At 37.0% G+C, this 24,330-nt stretch overlaps 2 protein-coding genes across 4 annotated transcripts in view; one reads left to right on the top strand and one right to left on the bottom strand.

The window, feature by feature from the left end:
* Nucleotides 1-18,533, bottom strand: part of LOC139689623 (uncharacterized) — a 40,234-nt gene extending 21,701 nt beyond the window's left edge. The window contains exons 1-4 of the mRNA XM_071586793.1: nt 17,747-18,533; nt 17,339-17,444; nt 17,030-17,260; nt 200-426 (exon numbers count right to left, since the gene is read on the bottom strand). Coding sequence (XP_071442894.1) covers nt 200-426; nt 17,030-17,260; nt 17,339-17,444; nt 17,747-17,917 — 735 coding nt within the window. The 5' untranslated portion in view covers nt 17,918-18,533. The remainder of the gene's footprint in view (nt 1-199; nt 427-17,029; nt 17,261-17,338; nt 17,445-17,746) is intronic.
* Nucleotides 18,534-18,609: 76 nt separating this feature from the next.
* The window catches only part of LOC139689602 (apoptotic chromatin condensation inducer in the nucleus-like), a 28,179-nt gene continuing 22,458 nt past the window's right edge, over nt 18,610-24,330 (top strand). For 2 of the 3 annotated variants that reach the window (XR_011701339.1, XM_071586767.1), the window contains exons 1-3: nt 18,610-18,723; nt 18,929-19,453; nt 19,546-19,712. Coding sequence is in view for 2 of the 3 variants with exons in the window: in XM_071586767.1 (XP_071442868.1) it covers nt 18,977-19,453; nt 19,546-19,712 (644 nt within the window). In the remaining variant the exon portion in view is untranslated. The remainder of the gene's footprint in view (nt 18,724-18,928; nt 19,454-19,545; nt 19,713-24,330) is intronic. The other variant, XM_071586768.1, reaches the window with a different exon arrangement.

The following is a 24,330-nucleotide window of genomic DNA, read 5'->3' as shown; positions in this document are numbered from 1 at the left end:
CCAACCCATTATATAAATATATTTAATTTACCAACCTTTCTTATGGTACACAAATGCTATCAGATGAGAACTTCATTTCTAATTTATGTTCCTGAGAAAAAATTTTCTTTAATTCCCCGGAATGATAATATTAGGGATTTTATTGCATGCATATGCACTGTTTTGGGCAAAATAAAATTGCTATCATAAAATAACTTACACCTCCTCGGCCAGTAGCAATGCAGTCATTCAAGGAATCATTTGTTATATCAGCACTACAGTCTAAACCAAAGACTTCATGACGCAAAGGTCTTCGCCATATGGTATTTCCTGTTTTGCCATCCAATGCCATAATGCCACCAAGGCACACCCCTGTTGCAGTGGAGCCTTCATATGAACTGAAGTAAACAGAACATACCCACGCAGGAACATCATAGCCATCAGCTCCTAGAAAAATATCAATTGCTTTGTCACAATAATGAAAAGCAAATTTTTTTCAACAGAATTTCCTTTCAAAGGTACTCGTACTTATACATAATTTCATTACTTACATTAAATCATAACACCCCAACTTAATGAAAAATTTACTGTAATTAAAAACCTAGGTAGGTTTTTTATTCTTGAATTCTGGCACAATTCCAAACCAAAAATTTTCTTGGTTAAGCAGAAGAATATTATACAAGGTCCACCAAGAATTTTAACTTTGAAAAAAAGATAGAATTCATAAAATTACATGTTGCTCCATGATCTCAGATAATCTCAAATCTTTTGTAGAAGTTTTCTTCTTTGATAGCCTTATTTCCAATAAACTTGTATTTGTTACAGTAATTAACATTTTTTGAACAACTTTTTTATTCCCATTATGCATTGTCTTTTTGTCAAATTAATTTCAGCATTCCCTCACTCATCTGCTCCTTTTTAGTCTCAGCATTTTTCTTATTGTCTTCATTTTACCATTGGAATACATTTCATTCAATTCGTGGGAATAATTGGCAATACAATACCATTGGATCATTATTCCCAATTAACTTATCCCAATTAAATTCCTGTGTTTTTCTTCTTAGCTTAATTTTTAATAAAATAGTACTGCTTCAGTTAGTGTTTTGATATATTTAGTACATGGAAGTATAACATCTAAAGCCACAAGTAAAAGGTAACACACTATGATTGTAGAAGGAAATTAAGCACCTGAAATTTGTTATTTAAGGATAATTATTAGTGGAGGGAATTACAAAGGTTTCCAGCCTAAGGAGGAGTATGATATTATTTATAGTTATAATTCTTCATGGCCTGAATACTGTATGCTAAGTATGAAGGGAATAGCATTGCTGATTCATAATACTTGCTATAATTGAGAGATTATTATCTGTTCATGTTTATTGATGACATTTATAATTAACTACTGTTTGATGATAGAAAGAATGCATTACAATGCCATATGCCTGGAGAAACTTATGCTCTCTCTTTTAGAATGTATGGATTTTGAAATAAAAACCGTGAGTGAGGATATTAAAAAGGAGTTTGAATCTTGATCAATTACTCATTCCAAAAAAGCCACTCCTGATGCAGATGTCCAGATCATGTTGTTGGATTAACTAGCACGAGATAGAGACAATAATCAAATTTGTTTTTTTATGTTAGCACTTGAGTATCCAGTTTCAGTCGTTATTTCGACACTATTTTGTTCTATAAGAGCACCTTACATTTTGTTTGAAGATGTCGAAGTTGGTGAATCAGATGCTTGTGAGACAAATGGATATTGTGTAAATTTTACACAAAGCACAAAGGTTAGGACACTGGAATCAATGGCAATGGAGTGGCATTGTGGTCAGGAGTTGACTTCAGAAGACCATAATGATGTGGAGTATGGAAGCACTGGTTATTACAAGAGGCAACTGACAGCAGAGGTCATTTGCACCATTAGGGATAGGTGGGAATTTTGGTGGAGGGGAGGATTTTCAGAGAATAGGTGGAGAGAAGCCCAGCATCAACATTGGTTAATTTGTAACAAAGGATATCTATGGTTCCACAGTTTACCATCTCATCTAATGGACAGCAAATTCCACTTGACATGCTCGACACATGGCACCCAAGTAGGGATTGCGATGCCTCTGAAACATTCTGCCTCCACCAAGGTTTGAACCCAGGCCTCTCCTGGGTGGGAAGCGAGTGCACTAGCTGCAGCATCAACCAGATTATAAAAGTGGGCCAAATATTAGAAATAGAGGAAACAATTGCCGAGAAGTGGTATATGTAAAAATGAGTCTTTAATAGCTCTTTGAATTTTGAGATTTATACATTTTAATCAGAAAACAATATCATTGATTTTATATACATTTTTGAAAATCAATTTTTTAAATGACTTAATGCTCCATGTGTCTAAGAAAGTGTATTTTTTATGTTTATTTTATCATTTATAATCAATTGATGATTGTACTTACTGACTGGACATTGCCATTTTAAAGTATTTGTTAGTTCTATGGGATGAGCTCACAATTTTTTCTAACATAATTAAATGACAAGGTTTGTAGAGAAAGTATCGCGGACAATTTTTTCCTGATGTGAGTGTATGCCACAGCATGTAGGCTCAGTAGGGGGGGATCTGACCTTCAATCACCTGTGAGCATTCATTCAGACTAGATTGTCTTTAGTGGACCCCTCTCGAAAGACTCAGTGCAAGTGCTAAATGCAGTGAACAATTGAACAGTGGTTTGCCATCAAATTTCATGCTGGACTGAGGAAATCAGTACAGAGACATTGGGCAGGATTTGCCTTTTTGTTTAAGGATGAAATATTGTCACAAACTGCAGTTTTTAAGTGGCACTAGCTCTTCGAAGATGACTGAGAGAGTGCAGAGGATGAGTCCTGTGCTGGACTGCCATTGACATCAAGAATTGATGACAACGTGCACCATGTGCGTGAAGTGCTGAATTCAGACCATCGCTTAAATGCATGCATGATCACATGTCATATTGGCATTGATGAGATGACTTGATGTTGTGGAAAAGCTTGTGCATTCAGAAGACCCCTAGAACTGAGCTGGTAGGAACAATGGTGACATTAAAAACACTATTGAGGAAGACTACTAGAGTGGTAGTTATACAATAATATACAGGAGAGGAAGAGATCCAACGAGAGGTTGCCATAATATTGAATAAAAGGTAGGAAGAAGCATAGTCAACATAAAGCAAGCAACGGCTAGAATATTACTAGTAGAGATAAAAGCAGAACCGATGAACTTGGTCAATGTTCAGGTATACATGCCACCAAGCAATCATAGGGCGGAAGAAGTCGATAGGATATACGATCAGTTGGAGGACATATTCGCATGTGTTCCAGCAGGGAAACATTTAATGGTGATGGGGAATTGCAATGTAATGGTAGGCTAGCGAAGAGATGGTGATGAGGTGGAAAACTTATGGTTTAGACACGAGGAATGACTGTGGGGAGAAAGCAATTGAATTCTGCAGGAGACAGGGATTAGTCATCAACAGCACTTGGTTTAGACATCACAAAAGGTGTAGGTATACATGGAAAATATCAGGAGACTCAAAAATGCATCATTTAGATTACATTATGGTTAGGCACAGATTTAGGAAGAGTGTGATCAAATCGCACACCTTCCCGGGAGCGGCTGTGGAATTTGATCACAATTTAGTTGTTATGAAGAGTATCGTCCATTTTAAAATGATAAGGCAGGTTAGGAAATGGAATGTAGAAGGGTTAACTGGATGACAAGGAAGGAGTATCAGCAGGCTGTACAGGAAATCATGGAGGAAGAAAAAGAGCTGAGTACTATCGAGGAAAAATGGGAATATATCAAAAAAGTGATAGGGAACCTATAGCCACCTTTAATGGGAAAAGGACGAGGGAACCATGGATCATGGATGAGATGATTAGAAAAATGGACGAGAGAAGGAAATGGAAGAATGTAAACACAGAGTTAGTCATAAGGAAGTACCAAGAGTTCTATAATAAATTGAGATGGGTAACAAATAAAGCAAAATAAACATGGTGGAAGACGCAGTGAGGTTTTGCAAAGTTTGCAGAAGAAGAGTGAAATAGGTGCTCTGAACAAGAAGGTTAAAACACTTTCTGGTGGTAAGAACCGAAGATGTGCTAACAGTTAGAGACAAGTCGAGTGAGATAATAGCTGAAACAGACAAGATCCAAGAGAAATGGAAGGAATATATATATAAGAATTGTTTGATAAAGAACTTAGGCCAGCAAGGCAAGACGTGGAAAGAGAACATGGTTAAGGCTACATCATGTGAGGACTACAGAACAATAAGTTTGATATCGCAAGTAGCTGAAGTAGTTCTCAGCATCATCAACTAGAGGATGGAGAGTAGGGCAAATGTTTACTTAGGTGATGATCAGTTTGTGTTTAGGAAGGGGACAGGCACATGCAATGCCATTATAGTAATGAGATCACTAATCGAGAGGAATAGAATAGAATCAAGACGTATTAGCTAGTTTTGCAATTTCAAAAATGCAGTAGATTGAGTGAATTAGGAAAAACTAATGAGTATATTGCAGAAAATAGGAACAGATTGGAGGGATAGGAGGCTATTCTGAAACCTGTATGAGTCTCAGACTGTCCAGGTCCAAGTAAGAGATAGAGAGTCTGGGTTGGCGGTGTTAGGAAGAGGACTATGGCAGGGTTGTCTATTATCACCCTAGCTGTTCAACGTATATGTGGAGGAAATGATTAAAGATGTATGGGAAGAACTGGAGATAGGTATCAAAGTCAGAGGGGAATTCGTAAAATCAGTTGGGTTTGCTGATGACCAAGCTCTGATTTTTCAGTCAGCCAAGGGGTTTCAAGCATTGCTGAGTGAAACTTTGTTTGTTAGATACAGGATGAGAATCAATATAAGTAAAATATAGGTAACGCGATTTTCCAGAAAAAGAAAGGCTAAGGTTGACATTAAAATAGGAGGGCAAAAACTAGAGCAGGTAGAACAGTTTACTTATCTCGGAAGTGTTGTGGACCAAAATAGTCAAAGTAGTAAGAACATGAGGAGAAGAATTGGTTAAGGTAATCATGCTTTCACGTGGAAGAGGGCATTGATGACAGGGACATTGAGTAAAGATGCCTCGAAAAGACTGGTCAAATCTTAATATGCAGTGTAAGTGTAGTAAAGTACATCACAGAAAGATTGTCATTGAGGCAGGATTATAGGCATAGATTGGAGGAATTTGAAATAAGGGTGTGGAGAAGGTTAAGTGGACAGAAAGGAAAACAAATGAGGCGGTGCAGGGTACGCTGGGGGAGAAGACGGGATTGCTGGGAACAATTCTAAGAAGACAGAAAAAATGGATGTAAAGCATATTGTTTGGCAACTGGATGTTGAAGACTGTGATAGATGGGAGAATATTAGGCAAACAAGGAAGGGGCAGGAATGGGACAGGGATGTTGGATGACATGAAGGGAGGAAGTATACAGAAATGAAGAGGAGCTTGTTGTAGAGTAGGATCTTGGGTTGTGTTTTGTTAGAAAAGACAAGAGAATTAGTTGGTATTTGTGTCCATCCAGAACCTACCTTAACTGGTAGATTACCTATAAAAAAGTACAGTATTGGTAGGCAGGTTTGAATATTATCCTAAGGAAGAAAATATTGCCAGTCTTCTCATAACACCTCCATCTTGTCCAAGAACAAAGGAACTTTTTCAAATACTAGGGTTCGCCAAGATATATTGATTAGAATTGTCTCATTCCATATTGAAAAAAATTCACTGGATCATTTTAGTTTTTATCAGAAAAAAAATGACGTATTAAAGATAGGCATGGGTAATGAAATTTGTAAATCTTGTAGTTCTGACTTTAAGTCAAATTGGATATTAATAATACAATGTACAGCAAATATTTGACAGAGAGAGACTTCTGGCAGTCAAACATCCTGCAAACATACCTGCAACCAACGTCGGAAGGATAACCTGTTATATGAAGTTCTAGCACATAAACATTCAGTGCATACGTAATAAATTACTGGACCTTGAGGTTCTAGTTAAGGAATACAAATCCCATCTGATATGTGTCAACGAGCATTGGTTAAATGCAAGTGAACTTGATACTCTTACGCACCTGGGTATGTTATCGCGAGTGCTTTTTCTGATCAGTGCACAAACATGGTGATGTTTTGATTCTACTGTCTGAATGTTTTTCCCATATTCCAAATGGTTTCTTGTACCAATTTCACAAAGAAGAACAAACATTTGAATCCTATGTTGCATGTTTCAATGTGGATACTACTGTTTTTTATGCATTGTCTATTTACCGTTCGCCTAAAAGTGTCGCTGTGTTTTCCTTAACAAACTAACAAAACTCTTGGAAATTATCCACAGGTCAATCCATGACCCTTGCATAATAGTTACAGGTGACTTCAATTGTAATTTTATGGACGATTCAAAAGCTAAAAAGGAATTTATGGATTTACTGGCTTCATTTAACATCCCTGCTTCCAACAATGAACCTACTAGAGTGAGTGCTAGCTCTCAAACCATTTTAGAAAACGTATTTCTTATATCCACCTTGAACTTGTTCAAGCAAATATCATTAATGCCCACTATCAGATCACTACCCACTTCTTTCTACGATTGCAGTGTCCACATCCAATGAAGGTAAAAATTTAACAAAAGGTATTTCTTTAATCAGAATATGATCACCTTTGGTGAATTACTATATTCCCATGAGTGGTCCAAATTATTTTGCTTTAAGTTTTTTGTAACAAAAGCTTTGAATATTTCTATTCCACCTATGTATACTATTTTGATATCTGTTTACCCCTTGTCCTGAAGTATTAAAAAAAGCTCGCCATTAATACATTAAAGTCAGTGGGTTTCAGATGAAATTTGTTGGCTTTCAAAGAAAATGAAAGATGCAGCTGTGTATAACAAAAACAAATCAAATCCAGGTGACTGTCATGAATATCCAGTATATTTTTACAGAAGATATTTTTTTTACATAATATATTTTGTTTTTGTTAAACTAGAAACAGATAGAATTTTAAAATGCCCTCTTTTTGATACATCTAATGTAAGTATGAATTTGTACGCCAATAACTCATTAATGGGCAAAATTTCACACAAAAACTTTTGGTAAGAAAGGAATTTCTGGAGACTAAATAGAGGCTTAGGAACCTTGAGGATTACAAAGTCTTGAGTTTCACACTGTGGGTTTTAAACTCGGCTTTAAACCTGCATGAAAGTGTGAATGCAAACTTTGACCATCTATAATGCCAGTTTTAAACCCTGGATATTTTTTCAGGTTCATATTAATATGTTGGCAGCTTCTTCAAATTGTGAAACATAGGAAATCAATGAAATGTAGGGTGTGGCGCTTAAATCCAGACAAATTTGAATTTGAATTTCCCGCCATATTTTAGTTCTACTGGAGGTCTTGATTGGCATTCTTGATAGCTATAGGCATCTAGGTAACAGTCATAATCTCAAAATGGCTGAGGTGTAATGTACAAGTACAAAGTACCATTGAAGAGCAGCTATTATCAAAAATGTTCGTGCTGGGCATTCGTCAAGTAAAATAGTTTGACTCTTCAAGTACCCCAGATCAACTATTTACGATGTTGTGGCCAAGTATAATGCTTCAGAAAAGTCTGGGGAAGGTTTCACTAATCCAGTAAGGAAACCTCATTTAAGACGGATGTTTGTCCAGATTTAAGCACCACAACCTGTTCACTATGTACTTATAACAGAAACAAGTTTCCGGATTATGTGAATGAGAACCAAGAGTCAATAGCCTTCTGTTTAATTAGAGGGTGGAAGGATTTGCTATTAAGGCACCAGAAAACTTTTGAAAATGAGCAATTAAAAATCTGCTCTAAAATATTAGTACTACAGTACCTTAGAAGAATGTAGTTATGACCATTTTAAAATTGAAGCTTCAATTGAGGTTGGAAGTGTTTATCAAGAGAACAATGAAGGAAAATATTTTGACCAGCTATCACTATAGATACAAATCTACTTTGAAGAATCCCTTGTAAGTAGGCTCCCTCACTCACCAGCATGGGAGAGATGAAAACCATGCTCAGCACAGGAATATCTTCAATAATATTCTAATAGACAAAGAGGGCAACCTTTAAGCAATTGTGGAGGCCAATATCATGATTTTTGGGGAGTCATGGCCCAGGAACTCTTACATGTTTAAGTTGACTGTGCCGTCTAGCCACCCCGTCACACTTAGATAAAATTGTAAAGGACACTTGCTGAAAGTCCCATACGAAGGGAAAACCACAGATATTACTGAGAACTGCTCTAGGTAGTTTTTTGGGCATGTTTAAGCGATGAAAGCTTTTTAAAAATACACAAATTTCACCTTCTTCAATTACACCACAACTTCAAGAATCTACAACATCTCTTAAATAAAATTATACATATTTATAATTTGAAGTCATTTCTCAAACCAGGGAAAACGGATATTATCAAATTCATTCATCATATGATTTCAAAAGTTTCATAAAAACATTTGGTAGCATCATTAATGGAAAATTACAATGGGGTTATATAGTAGGTTTTGAGATAGCTAGAGAGAACCACAAGAAAGTCAGATGGCGAATTCCAGACAAAAATCCTGTCTCATGTTATTTTAGGAACTTAGTTCATGTATCAACACTTTTACTTCCATTAAGTTATGTTCAGTTACTTTCAGTCTTCAATACTTAATGGTTTAAATTAGAAGTTAAATAAATCATTTAGTATATGAATTTAATTTTCCAATGACATAATTTCCGAGAAATTCAAAGTAAAATTTAACTTTCAATATACAGAGAGGGAAAAGCTTTAAAGAACCAGAAATTATTAGGAAAACATATTAGATGATAAATAAGTCCAACAAACTAATTTAGACTAAATTTATCAATTGTTTTAACGACTTAAAAGTAATTCTCCAAGGGGATGAAAATTAAAAATTTCAATTCAGAATCAAGTGTAACTGAAATGAGGATAATTATAAAAAACATATCAATAATAAAATAAACGGCATAAAATGATATAAATTTTTATTCTTGTGTAATAGTAATTTAGAATACAAAATAATTAACAAAATGCAGCTCCTCTTACCAAATGGCAGCCTAAATTAAAAATGGTTATTACACAAAAATGATTACTGTCAATCCATATTCTAAAACTAAAAGTATTGCCACAATAACAATGATCTCAATACTGCAATCAAACTTGGTCCATATTTGGAGTTAACCATTCCACAATTTGCCAACACTATATCAAGTACTCAGAATATTGACACTTTGTGGCATCAGTTCTACGCTCACCCATATGCTTATTATGTGTATAATGCTGTTCATCTGGGTGAATCAAAATATTATACCTTATTGGGACTGACTCTTCCCATGGAATACAACCTCAATAGATGGAAGGGCAGGTGTATTCTGACAACCACTAGAGCTGTGCTAGAGGAAGCAATGCAAATTACTCCTGGCGGTGCCACCCATTCCAGTTAGGTCGTGTTGGAGCCGGATTGATCTGACCCCAATTGTGAGCCATTTGTGTGACAGTGCCCCGATAAAAACACTATTGAGGATGAAAATGGGAAACCAATTCAATTATTTTTCCCCTGAACTAATGATTAACACAGATAATACGAGTCCTGGCACTCTGTTCCAGGTGAGTGATTGTCATGCCTGGCATGAGAGAGGGAAGGCTTTCATGGTTATCATCACACAAAATCCTTGCAAAGCACAACTGACATCAACAGAGAAGAAGACACATAAGAGGACCAAACCTATTAGACTAAGGGAATGAAATGTAAGGACAAAATTCTTAGTGAGGAGAGGGAGAAGGGTACAGCAGAAGAAAAATCAGAAATTATCAAAAGCAGCAAAAAAGTCATAGGAAGAGTAATTAGGAAAAGGACAAAGAGACCATATATTACAGATGAGATTATTACAGAAATTACCATGGAAGAATATGCAGTTCAAGGATATGGAGAGTTTACAAAGGATTAGTTTAATGAGTATACTGTACAGAAATATCTATCAGGCAGTAAGAAGGGAAATACTGCTCAAACTATTAAAGCTATGACAGGAAATAATTAATTGAACCAGGAAGGATTCAAGAGAGATGGAAAGAATACATAGAGGATCTATATGGGAAAGATATTTCCTCCATGTTTAGGCATAGAAAGAGAATTTTGCACATTTGGATGGCTTAGAACAAGGCATACTTGATTGTGAGATATCATGGGCATTAAGGGAACTGATATCAAATAAGGCAGTGTGAATAGATAAAATCCCTGCACAGCTTCCCACCCCGAGGACCCGGATTTGAATCCCGTTGACGACGGATATTTTTCGATGGTGTCCCGATCCCCATTTGAGGTGCTTTGTGGATGGCACTTTGAGTGAGTACGCTGTTCATCAGATGGAACGATAAGCTGCAGACCCCTTTGTGCCTTTTATTAAGAGCAGGTTACTGCCGATGCCGGGTTTCTCTCCACCCTTCATCCTGTCCATCCCTATGACCCAAATGACTTGAGCTGTCAGTCACCTCCCATAAAAACTACTACTACTTGAGTTTTTATGGGCTAATTCATAACATTTACGAGGGAGGCATTTTGCCTGGTAATTTTGTTTGACCAGGGTAAGTCCCAAAGAAGGGATTAGCATCTGTTTGTGCCAATATTGAATAATAAGTTTAATATCAAATGCAGAAAAAGGGGTACCTATGACCACCAATAAACGGAATTGAGAGGCGGGCTAATGATTACTTGGTTGATTATCAGTGAGAGACTGTGTGATGTCATACCAGTAATGAGATCATTAAATGAAATGAAGAGAGAATAAAATTAAGATGCATTTGTTTCATAGACTTAAAGATGGCATTTGATAGAGTATTCGGGTAAAAAAATGAAACTATTACAGATAAGAGTGGATTGGATGGAGAGCTGAGATCTGCAATCGGTATAAGTCTCAGAATGCTCTGGTCCATTTGGTGGGTAAACAATCAGGATGGGAAGTGTTAGAAGAAGAGTAAGATATGGGTGACCACAATCACCTGTGGTGTTCAATGCACATGTGGAGAAAATGCCAAAAGTGACATGGGAAGAACTGGAGATATGAATTAAAGGTGGTGAGGAATTGATAATATCAGTTATGTTTGTGAAAGATTTGAAAGCTTTGGCATGAAGCATCGTTTTATATTACTTATGAACTATGTCAAGGAAACAAGATTATAGGTGTGGAATGGCAGATTATCAAATGTGGGTGTGGAGAAGGATAGAAAAGGTGAAATACTAGGCATGATGAGGGAAGAGAGGGCATAGTTGGGAGAAATCCAAACAAGGCAGGAAAGATGGATGCAGTATTTTGATTCACAATGGAATACTGAAATTTGTGATACAGGGTCATATGCCAGACTAACGGGGTAATATTAGAAAATGATATACCTGAATGAAGATAGAATGTATGAGTATATAATTATAAAACAGTACATTTTAATAGGATTATCAGGTTGTAAAAGTTTAGGCTAGCCTAAGAAATGTAGGCATTTGTCTGTGCCTAACAAAACTACCCTAAATGGCAGACTAACATGTATTGATTAGATAAAAGAATAAAAAAACAAGCTTCATTATGTTTTCAACATGAAGTTTGAAGAAGACAATTGCCTTAAGTACGTGAACATCAAGTTTGTACAAATTCTTGATCAGAAATACTCCTGTAATCACAAGTTATTGACAATGGATACTTCATTTAGAGGAACATGGATTTTCTGGAAAAGGAAGCCAAATTTCTGAAAAAATCGTAATGAAATTGTTTCATTTTAATGGATACCTCAACAGTGGAAAAGCAGTATCATTTCAGACTAATTAAAAATGTATCATTCCCACTGATCATTATGAAGCCTGTAACTCATTCACAGGCATTCAAGATCATTTTTTGACAACCAGACTGCTGATGAACAAAATTAAACATTTCCTTTCTTAAAAAACCACAAGTATTGAGGTACCACAGTAAAAATGAACAAAAATGATCTGGTGGAACATAAAAGAAATATATAGATAAAAAAATAATGTTTAGACACTAATTTTCATGCAAAGCATATACTTGCAATTGCCACAGCACTGTCTCAATCTAATTAACACAGTAATCAACCATAAGGTTGGTTGGGTAGGTGATGATAGAGTTCACCCAGAACTAAGCCTGATGGCTTTTGAAATTCACACATCAGGGTAGGCGGGCCAGTTACTTTCCCTGTGCCAGTAATGGCTCCCCAGGAAGATCTGGTACCCGAAAAATCATACAGCTTAGGTGAAGTTGAGGGTGCTCATAGTGTCTAGTCGAGGTATAAAACCTGACCCCTCTGGTCAGAAGTCCAATGCTTTACCCCTAGACTACCATGACCCACCTGACTCAATACATGAAATTTCAATACAGGCTCTCAATCTTGATGGAGAGTAATGTGGGGAAATGGCCATGAACAAGAGCATAAGATACCTAGGTGCAAATTAAAAGTCTCTCTTGAACATACATCAGGAAGACAGGTAGAGAAGTTTCCTGCATAAAATGTACCAAATACTGACTAGTTCTGAGCTTTTACCTAAATTCCCTGAGTTTAACTCAAGGTTTTAAAATGGAACGGAAATTTGTTTAGTTAAGTGGTTTGGAGATGGTTCAGACCAGAAGTGTGGTTGGCGCAATCAAACCATTGCCATAACTAAGCAACGGCGACAAAATATGGTTCATCAGCAATGCATAAATAAATAATTTTTAAGGGTTTGAACCATAACTGAAAAAAATCATAGCTTGTGGTTCACAAACAATAAAAGTGGCAAAGTATGGAATGTATGTATGTTTACAGAGTTGATACATGCACTAACAAAAATATCCTTATACAATACTTATATCCATCACTTCCTTTAGATGGATAGCTCAGTGATGGTTGATGTCATTTTTGGCCGGCATGCTTTCGACGAAGTGCAGGGTATCTTCACAGGTACCCCCACCAGCATTCTGGATTTTCCAATATTGAAAACAACCAACTACTCACACACACCCTTATCGGAAGGACCATTTGTTAGACCCCTAAATATACCCTCTTTCCACCTATCCTCTATCCGACCCCTAAATATACTACCTATTTATCTACAGCCTTCTGGGGATTTTGCACCAGCCTCAATATATCTAGTCAATTCGATATCTGCTGATTTAGCATCTTGTACGCGTATCATCTGCATCAACACTATTCAAAAATCATGCCAACCAATACTATTGTCTTCTCATTTCATACTCCAATGCAATGATCCTTCTCCTTTTGGCTTTTAATATATCCTTGCATCTAGATATTATATATATATATATATATATATATATATATATATATATATATATATATATATATATATATATACATAAGACCAAATTAGTTAGAATAGGAACGTGGAATGTTAGGACAATGATGAGGACGGGGAAATTGGAGAATGTTAAGCGAGAGATGGAAAGGGGAAATATAGATATTTTAGGTCTATGCGAGGTGAGATGGAAAGATAGCGGGGATTACTAGAGTGATAAGTATAGAATAATATACAGCGGTGGGGAAGAGAGCCAACGAGGGGTCGCCATAGTATTAAATGAAGAGGTAGGAAGAAGCGTAGTCAACATAGAGCAGGTAACGGATAGAATACTACTAGTGGAGATAAAAGCAGAACCGACGAACTTAGTTATTATCCAGGTATACATGCCACCGAGCAACCATAAGGAAGAAGAGGTCGATAGGATATACGATCAGTTAGAGGACATGATTGCATGTGTTCCTGCAGGGAAACATTTGATAGTGATGGGGGATTGGAATGCGACAGTAGGCGAAGGAAGAGATGGTGATGAGGTGGGGGACTACGGTTTAGGCACGAGGAATGACCGCGGGGAGAAAGCAGTTGAGTTCTGCAGGAGACAGGGCTTAGTTATCACCAACACTTGGTTCAGACACCACAAAAGACGCAGGTATACATGGAAAATGCCAGGTGACTCGGGAAGATATCAGCTAGATTATATCCTGGTTAGACACAGGTTTAGGAACAGTGTGATAAATTCCCACAGCTTCCCGGGAGCGAATGCGGACTCAGACCACAATTTAGTTGTTATGAAATGTAGCGTACGTTTTAAAAAGATAAGGCAGGGGCGGCGAGTTAGAAAATGGAATGTAGAAGCATTAAATGGGTTGAAAAGAAAGGAATACAAACAGGCGGTAGAGAAAATCATGGAGGACGGTAAAGAGCTAAGTACTATTGAAGAAAAATGGGAATGTATCAAAAAAGGGTTGTCTAAAGCGGCAAAAGACACTATTGGAACCGTTAACGCTAAAAGGACTCGTAAACCATGGATCACGGATGAGATGATTGCAAAAATGGATGAGCGGCGAAAATGGAAGAATATAAATACAGAATTAGGCAAAATGAAGTACAAAGAATTGAACAATAAATTGAGGCGGGCAACAAATAAAGCAAAGGAAGCATGGTGGAAGACGCAGTGCGAGAATATGGAAAGTCTGCAGAGGAAGGGGGAAATCGGTGCGCTTTACTGCATAGTTAAATCTTTATCGGGAAGTAAGAAAGGGAGATCAACGATAGCAGTTAGAGATAAGGCCGGTAAGGTAATAGTTGACGTAGGAAAGATCCAAGAGAGATGGAAGGAATATGTAGAAGAACTGTATAGTAAAGAGCTTAGACCAACAAAGTTAGACATTGAAAAGGAACATGACGTAGAGGAAGATAGCTTAGGTCCAGGAATACTAGACAATGAGATAGAAAGGGCATTAAGGGAGATGAAACTAAATAAGGCCGTGGGGGTAGATAACATTCCCGTGGAACTTTTGAAATGCTTGGGAAAATGTGGGAGGAAGAGGCTATATGGGCTGATCCGTAGTATTTATGAGGAGGGAATCTGGCCGGAAGACTTTGTGAGATCAGTTTTAGTTCCTATTCCGAAAAAGGTAAAGGCCACATCATGTGAGGACTATAGGACAATTAGTTTGATATCCCACGCAGCTAAGGTTGTTCTCAGGATCATAAACAAAAGGATAGAGAGTAGGGCAAATGATTACTTAGGGGATGATCAGTTTGGGTTTAGGAAGGGGAGAGGTACGCGTGATGCCATTGCAGTAATGAGATTATTAATCGAGAGGAATATAGAACACAACCAGGAGGTATTTGCCTGTTTCGTAGATTTCGAAAAAGCGTTTGATAGAGTGAATTGGGAAAAACTAATGAGTATATTGCAGAAAATAGGAATAGATTGGAGGGAAAGGAGGCTAATCCGCAACCTGTACATGTCTCAGACTGCTCAGGTGAGGGTGGGAAACGGGGAGTCAGGATGGGCAGTGTTAGGAAGGGGTGTAAGGCAGGGTTGCCCATTATCACCGTTGCTGTTCAACCTGTACGCAGAAGAAATGATCAAAGAGGCATGGGAAGAACTCGAGGTAGGAATGAAAGTGGGCGGGGAATTCGTAAAATCAGTTAGGTTTGCTGATGACCAAGCTTTAGTTTGTCAGTCAGCCAAGGGGCTGCAAGCATTGCTTAGTGAATTGGAAATTCAGGGCGACAGGTATGGGATGAAAATCAATATTAATAAAACAAAGGTTATGCGATTTTCTAGAAAGAAAAAGGCCAAGCTTAACATTAAAATAGGAGGGCAAAAGCTAGAGCAGGTAGATCAGTTTACGTATCTCGGTAGTGTTTTGGACCAACACGGTCAAAGTAGTAGGGACGTAAGGAGAAGAATTGCGCTAGGCAAAGAGGCTTTCACAAGGAGGAGGGAGTTGATGACAGGGACTTTGAGTAAGGATGTTAAGAAAAGACTCGTAAAAACTTTGATATGGAGCGTAGCTATGTACGGAGCGGAAACGTGGTCATTGAAGCAGGAGGATAGACGTAGATTGGAGGCTTTTGAAATGTGGGTGTGGAGAAGAATGGAGAAGGTGAAATGGACAGAGAAGAAAACAAATGAGGAAGTACTTGGTATGGTGGGCGAAGAGAGGGGTTTGTTGGGAGCAATCCTATGGAGGCAGGAAAAGTGGATGAAGGGGGTGTTGACCGGCAGTGGGATGTTGAAGACTGTGATAGAGGGTAGAATGTTGGGCAAAAGAGGAAAGGGAAGGAACAGGATAGGGTTGTTGGACGGGATGAAGGGAGGAAGGAAGTACTCAGAGATGAAGAGGGACCTGATATAGAGTAGGATGATTGATTTTGTGTTTTGTAGGAGTAATAAAATATTTGTTTGATAGTTGTGTCAGTCCAAAAACCTACCTTAACCGGTAGATTACTTAAAAAAAAAAATATATATATATATGTATATATATGCATATAGATATGTGTGTATATATATATATATATATATATATATATATATATATATATATATATATATATGCATATAGATATGTGTATGTATATATATATATATATAAATATATTTACATATATATACATATATATATATACATACATAAATATACATATATATATATATATATATATATATATATATATATATATATATATATATATATATATATATATATATATATATAAACGAGTGTAGCCAAAAAAAGTGAAAATAGTCTGCAAGATGACACTTGGAAATCAGTTGTTAGCTTTTCGTTCAACAGAAATCCAGACTCAAAAATTTAGTAAGTAAACCTGAAAACCTAGGGTGTATGACGTTCCAAGGATTGAGACATGCAACGAGGTTGTATTTAAATTTGTTTAATGTATTCCTAGGCTGCCCATATGGTACCTATATCTCATCAATTGCATGGCTGAGAAACTAACAGTATACACATGACATTAATGCATTAATAAAATAAATTAGGTTACAAAAATTAATAAGGATGAGAGAAAAACTTAAATGATATAAACAAACTCAATATACTTACAGCATTTTAAATAAAAAGTAAAAGCAGAACCACAAACAGAAATGCCATTCTCAAAACCCAGAGGATCCTGGAAAGTGAAAATGGGCAAAAAATAAAACATACAAAATCAAGATTTAAAGTTTAGATAGACAAAGTATAAAAGCAAACATACCTGTACCATACCCGAGTATCACATCTAAGATACCATCTTTATTAACATCCATAAGTCTAAATGAACTTTCTGTGGTCAACTTGGGAAAAGACTTGGTCCAAATGTCTTGAGTTTCCACAGCAGTACAAGGAAGGTACTCAACGTTTGTTTTTGGCATTTTCCAGAATGGAGCAATGTCATTCAAGGAAGATGGATAGGAATTTACCAGGAATACAACAAGAACTATAACACCTGAAATATTTGATAAAAACGACCAATGAGCTATTATGCATGTTAACTAACTAAATGCTGTCTATTCATCAAATTTACCTAAAAGAACTGCTAAGGCTAAAATTCCATAGCAGCATGGGGCACAGAAGATTCTGCATGGAGGGCCTTTACAAACATCCGAGTGCATTTGGGTGGATTTCAGGCTCTGGAATAGAAGTATTTACATGGTAAATCAAAATTTCAGAAAAAAGAATCAAGCGACCCACTTTACAAGCTATTAACACTAAATTGGTGGATGGGAAAAGTGATGAAATGGCATGTACCACATACTAATGATGACTATTCATTGAGGACTATTTAGAAGTCAATTGACCACGCCTGAGCTAAAATAAACTATTTTCCTAAGTTAAGGGCGAAGTGATAAGCAACGAATAAATGAGCAATGGTGGATGTATAGGTAACACCGTAACTACATAATATCTCACGAACGAGTCATAAGTAACTTGCCTTTCTCCGAGGAGCCATCAACGGTCTTTTGGCTCCTCTTTCATCATCCACTTTAAAGCCATTCCTCCCATCTCTAATAAATACCTCATCATCTATGTCATCACTTATTTCATCTTCATCATAACTATCTCTCACTGTGAGTTTGGGACCAGATGTTGAATAAGATGTCATACTGAATGTCTATTTACAGCAAAAATAATAAACAATTATTGATGATTCCCATTAAATTTTTCGTCTAACAATTTTCCTTTTTTACCGTTTGTACCAAAACAATATTTATTTACACTTGACGACGCCAACAGGAAATACTCTTCTTCTAACCTCCTACCTAACCCTTCTTTTGTTTTGTCTACACGCAAGCGCAGTGTTATTGAATTTCTTGCATGTAATGGATTTGTTGCTAACTGCTCTCCACACAATCCTGTGTCTAATGAATCACAATTTTTGTTAACTCAGAGAAACATCTCACAGCGATCACCTATTACATCCCACATCTTTTGGACGTCGGGAAAATCCTTTTCTAAATACAGCTAATTCATCGCTAATACTTTCGTGAGGAACACGTAAATGCTCAATTTATGTTACGTGGAGGGACCTGTGAAGATAAATGCCAACAAATATTTGTTGTAGCTGAGGTATATTGAAAATGTATATTGAAAAGTTGCAACTCAGTTTTACACCGTATTAGTTTAATGTGGTCATGAAATAGTTTTTATATGCGTTGCGGCATTATCATGAGTACACCATAACTCAACGTCGATTAATGTCATTGGAGTAATCAAGGGAATGTTGTATCATTAGCAATACAAGCAACAAATTAGGAATAATAAACAAGCGATTCAAGCGCCTCTTTAGATAAAAAAAGTAATGAATGGCCAAGTAAGAATTCTCGCGTTTAGCGTGTTCAAAATGTCTTCCGGTATTTGAGCAAATTTGAACGCTTGAGCTTGGAAGAAATATCGAACAACCCGTCATAGGTACTAGTCTGAATTCTCTTATTTACATCTTTATTTGTTAAAAAACATTAATTTCAAAAATATTCATTAGAGAGAATTATTTCTCTGTTCGCGATAGTTAATATTTAGTTTAGGCTTCGAGTGTGTGACATTGTTTTGTGGCGTATATCAAAATTTCGAGATCAGAATTTATATAAGAAAATTTTTATTTTTGGTTACTTTACAGCTCCTGAGATACATTGTGTGACGCAATCGAGTGGTTTTTGTTGGCAAAATGAGAAGGAAAAGTAAGAAAGTCAAAGAGGAAGCAAAAGTAGATTCTAGTTCCGAAAGGAGATCTAAAAGATCGAGCTCCAGGAGAAAAAAAACCTACGACGATGATGAAGGCGGGTCCGGCGTGGAGGAAGGTAGAACTACAGAAGAAGAAACTAATCAAAGTAAGAGCAAAGACAGAGGTAATAGGCGATATGCAACCAGGGGAAGAAGGCAAAAAGTAGAAGAGAGCGAAGAAGAGGAAAGTCAAAACGAAGAAGAAGGAGTTGATTGCGAAGAAGAAAGAAGTAATACAGTCGTAGCTGAAGCAGACGATGGCAATGAGCAAGCGGTGGATTCAGATCACGATAAGAGCAAAGGATTGAAGTCTTCAAGTGGGGTCGAGGATGTTGCATCGGGAGAAATTGACGATCCTAGTGCTTGTAAAACTGATAGTCAGAATTGGGAAATGAAGTCCGGTAAAGTAAGTGTTTCAAAAGTAAGAGCGTATGCCGGTTTTCATTGCCACTTCATTTAGTATTGATGCACTTCATATTTTGTTTTAAATTGTCTCTTATGTCCTAATTCCAGATTGACCCAGAAGACAAGCGCGGTGTGTTGCCCGTAGAAACATTGGCGCAAGACGAAGGGAATGATGGGGAGGAAGGAGCAACCAGGAGTCATTCTCGCAAGAAGTTAAAGCTTTCCAGAGAGTGCTTACATGAAAGCCGAAAGGCGATTCCCAAAATAAGGCTCAGGTAAGTGAATCCGAAGGAACAAATTATGAAATGCACCCATTATACTGTGCGTTTATGCTTTGAGGGGGTACAGTAGACTAGCGCTTACGCTCGTAACCGGCGGAAGACCAAATTGGAACGAATTATTATTATTTTGTCAAGTTTAGGCCCCCGGTGAAAAGTGAGAACTTTTGGAACGTTAAAATTCTTTCATAATAAGCGCGTTTGTGATCGATCAATATGCTAGGACTAATTGGTATACCACTAAGGCAAACTTGATTCCTTTTCTCTAATGTTCATTTAGTATTTGCTAGATTATGCTTTAGAATATTGCGTGTCCAGTTGCCTTGCCAGTTTTGTGTGCAAAAATTGACAACTAATCAAAGCCAACTGGTGATATCTAGATAATAGAAATAACTAGAAGTGTGACTGATGCACAGGTTCTGGGCTTAGATTGAAGTTATTCCAACCCCAGGATCTTTCGTTAGATTTGTTGCTTGGGGGATACTCCCAATAAATGTAGCCTGTCGTCGGTTATATCGAACGTCTACTGTTATAACCCCCAAATATTTAAGTTACTCTTGATTTTTGTTATGGTTTATAAGTTGCTTTCACAAGGAAAATAATGCACCACGTTAACTTACATATTTCAATGATCACACAACGATTTTGATAATTACCTGAAACATGAGTAAGGGAAATCCATAATTTTACGGTTTCCTAACCAGGGATTAATGGGCAAGATCAACATTTGTTGCTGCAGCCTTTTTTGCATGCTATTCTTCAGAATTATTTAAAGATTCAAGTTGGTTCATTCCAAGCTGGTCAAACATTTTTGGGTTATTTATTATCGACTCGATCGATCAATTGATAAATCATGAATAATTTATGTTCTATTAAAAACAGAATTTGCTGAAGAACTTCTTCTGTCTAGATCAGGTAACATATGTGTAGACCTTTCATCAAATTAAACCATACAATAAAATTTCTTTTTTGTGTTTTTGTGGTTGCTCTTTATTTTCAACGATGTAATTATTTCGTAAATTGTGCATGATCAATTTGGATGAAGTCCTAGAGAGGCCAGATAGCTATAAAAAGTAAATGATCACAACAGATACGCAGTAAATAGATTAAGTTTTTTACATTATTTTAGCACAAAATGGTACATGAAAAGACTTGGTAGGCCCCATTAGTCACCCTTTTTTAAAAGAATTTCTATCCAGCTAGAATTTTGCTTGTTACTTGCGTGATGCGGGAGAAGGACTGCTGCAACCACAGTCATTGTCAAAACTTCTGTGAGGGGTGGCAATGTTATTGAACAAAAAAGTAGGAAGAAGCATAGTCAACATAGAGAAAGCAATGAATAGAATATTACTAGTAGAAAGAAAAGCAAAACATGTGCTAGGTCATTTTTCTGGCATACATGCCACTAGGTAATCATTGGGAGGGAGAAGTTGATTGGGTATACAATCAGAGGATATAATCGTGGTAGCTTGGAGAAAAACATCTGATAGTGATGGGTGATTGGATTGTGACAGTAGGCAAAGGAAGAATTATTGAGGTGGGCGACTATGGCTTAGGGTCATGTAAACTGTGGGGAGAAAGCAATTATAGTTCTGCAGGAGATGGGTTAATCTTCACGAACACTTGATTTAGACACCACAAAAGGCATGGTTACACATGAAAAGTACTGAGGATACAGGAAGGTATCAGTTGAGTTATATTATGGTTAGGTACAGAATTAGGAAGTGTGGTCAATTTGCACAGTTTCCCGGAAGCAAATGCAAATTCTGATCATAATTTAGTCGCTATAAAGTTCCCAAATTTATATTGTTCCATTCAAAAAGATAAAACAAGGAAGATGGTTTAGGAATTGGGATATTGGAGAATTAATTAGATTGAGTAGAGTATCAGCAGGTTGTAGAGAAAATATTTGGAGGAAAGACAGCTTGGTGTTATAGAGGAAAATTGGGAACATACCAAAGGAAGGATATCAAAAGCTGCCAAAAAACCTTAGGAACTGTAAATAAGAAAGTGACATGGAAACTGTGGATTATAAGGACGATCAGAAAGGATGAGGTGATTAGAAAGATGAGAGATAGAAATGGAAGAATATAAACTCCGAATCAGGAAGATACTATAGAGAGACAAATAATATCCTGAGGTAGGAAAGTAAGAGGGTGAAAGAAGCACGGGGGAAGAAGAGTGGAAGGACATAAGGAAATACTCTTCATTCTATTTAATGTATGGCAGGTTGTAATTAATTGAATCAGGAAAGATTCAAGAGAGATGGAAAGAATACATAGTGGATCTATACAGAAAAGATATCATTTCCAGGATTTTTAGACGTAGGAAGAGGATGTGTATGTGGATAACTTAGGACGGGACATACTTGATTGTTAGATAGCATGGGAATTGAAATCAAGGCTGTAGGGATAACATCCCTGCGGAATGTTATTTATTGGTCCCAAGACCTAACAAAGTAAAATATAACAAGTCAGAGTATGTAGAATCAGCTGTTTCAGGTTTCCTAAGACTCCAGAAACTCTTCCACACTATTATAGCGTTTATCTATCAGAAAATGCTTGAGATATTTCTTAAAGGATTCCCTTGGAGGAGCTGATTTTATGCCTAGTGGCAGATAGTTGAACAATTTGATGGCCACATGAAAGGGACTCTTATTATGCATAGCAGAGAAGTGGCAGAATAAATGTGCACTCTGTCAATTATTATGCCCATCTACTCGTGCATTGGTGATTTGTTGTTTCGTACTATCCTTAACATACATGGTCAATTATGTAAGTAATGCGGATGATTTTATTGTGACACAACTATCCATGGCAGCACAGTAAAACCTATTGGGAAATGTGGTGGGGGTCTGCCTTTCCCATGTTGCCAATTTGCTCCATACAGCTGGAAAAGAATGCCACCCAAAAATTCCAGATGCTTAAAGAGGCTTTCAAGGATGACTGCATTTCAAGATTACAGTCGGAGAGGCGGCACAAGGCATTCAAGGAGGGCTGGGAAGAGGTTGCGGACCAACTCTTCTGGTCTTCTGTCAACAATTTCAGCACACGCTGCATGAAGCTTGTGCCGAAATTGTTGATGGAAGACCAAAAAGCACTTCTAGTATCGCCCTGTCAAGAATTTTTGGTCGTGATTCAAAATAAGCCGGACTTTCTTAAATATGTTGTAGCCGGAGACGAATCTTGGATGTTGAAGTACGACCCAGAATCGAAAAGGCAGAGCTGGGAGTGGCTTGCAAAATCATCCCAAATCGCCCCAAGAAAGCATGAATGAGCTTATCTTGCATCAAAACAATGCTCATTGTCTCCTTCGAAGTCCAAGCAATCACCATTTTGAGTTTGTACTGCAAGGAGAAACTTTCAACTAAGCCAACCTAGAGGTGCTCAAAAGATTGAAACGTTGGGTCGTGTGGTTGAGGGTTTTTTGTTTCCCTGACTGAACAGAGAGCTGAAAGGAAAGCATTGAGAGACTGTGGAAAACATCCAGAAGCATGTTACAATGTTCCTGAGAGACATTCGTATTGAGGAGTTTCAGGGTGCCTTCCAGGCATGGAAGACATGTCTCCGCAAGTGTATTGATGCAGGGGGAGAGTATTCTGAATCATTTAAACATTTTTACAAGTACAATTACAAAATCTATTTTTGCAATAGAATGCACACTACTTTTATAGTAGACCTTGTATATATGTGAATAATAAATATAGATATGAGGTAAAGTTGGAATTTTCAGTTTTATAAAATTTTTATAAGTTGGTCATGGGGGTATTTTTGCTCCATACGTAATTCATTTTTTTTGCATTAAAAATTCTATCGAAGCCAGGTGAATCCCAGAAAATGATTCCCTAGCTCATATGTGACTGAAAGTTGCCCCAGTAAACATTTTTAGTATATTTAAATCTACAATATTTGTAAGATTTCATAGAAAATATCTACTTTTTGTCAAAGTTGAACATAGGCCATTGGTATGAATCCCCCAGTTTAAGGACTCATCAATACACAAACTTACATATTTGGTACTTTGTACCATTTCTATGGGTTGGCCTTTTAAGCAGAGGTCTGAGGCTCTTCCCTTCTTTTTTTAAATTGACTATAATTTGATTTTGGTACATTTACAGAGTTTGCTAATGTTAAACCATTTTTCCAAGAGTAATAATGAGCTATCAAGCTTAGCTTGCAACAAGGTATGGTCCTTGTGGCTCATTGCCAAAGTAGTATCATCTACGTACAGAATTATATTTTATTCTAACTATATCTAGGCAAATCATTGATATATAGTAGAAATACAAGGTTAGGCTGAAAAGTAATGCACACATGCTTGTAGAGCACCAACAAAAACCAATAGCAAGGTCAGGCAAAAAGTACATTAAAGTACAACTCTTACGTTTCAAAAGCAAGGATTTATTTTTCAACATGGTCCCAGTTAAGTCTAACACATTTCCCCCCAACGTGTTACAAGTTTTTCATTCCATCACTGAAAAACTCTTCCCACTTTTCTCAAATCCAGGACTTGACCGCTGCCTTCACCTCATTGTTCGAGGTGTAATGATTACCCTTGAGGTGTCTTTTGAGTTTATGAAAAAAATAAAAATCGCAAGGCCCAAGATTGGCAAAAT

The sequence above is a fragment of the Hetaerina americana genome, unplaced genomic scaffold, assembly GCF_022747635.1.
Source record: "Hetaerina americana unplaced genomic scaffold, ioHetAmer1.1.p SCAF_26, whole genome shotgun sequence".
In the NCBI taxonomy this organism is placed as follows: domain Eukaryota; kingdom Metazoa; phylum Arthropoda; class Insecta; order Odonata; family Calopterygidae; genus Hetaerina; species Hetaerina americana.
This window is presented reverse-complemented; position numbering and strand designations above follow the sequence as displayed.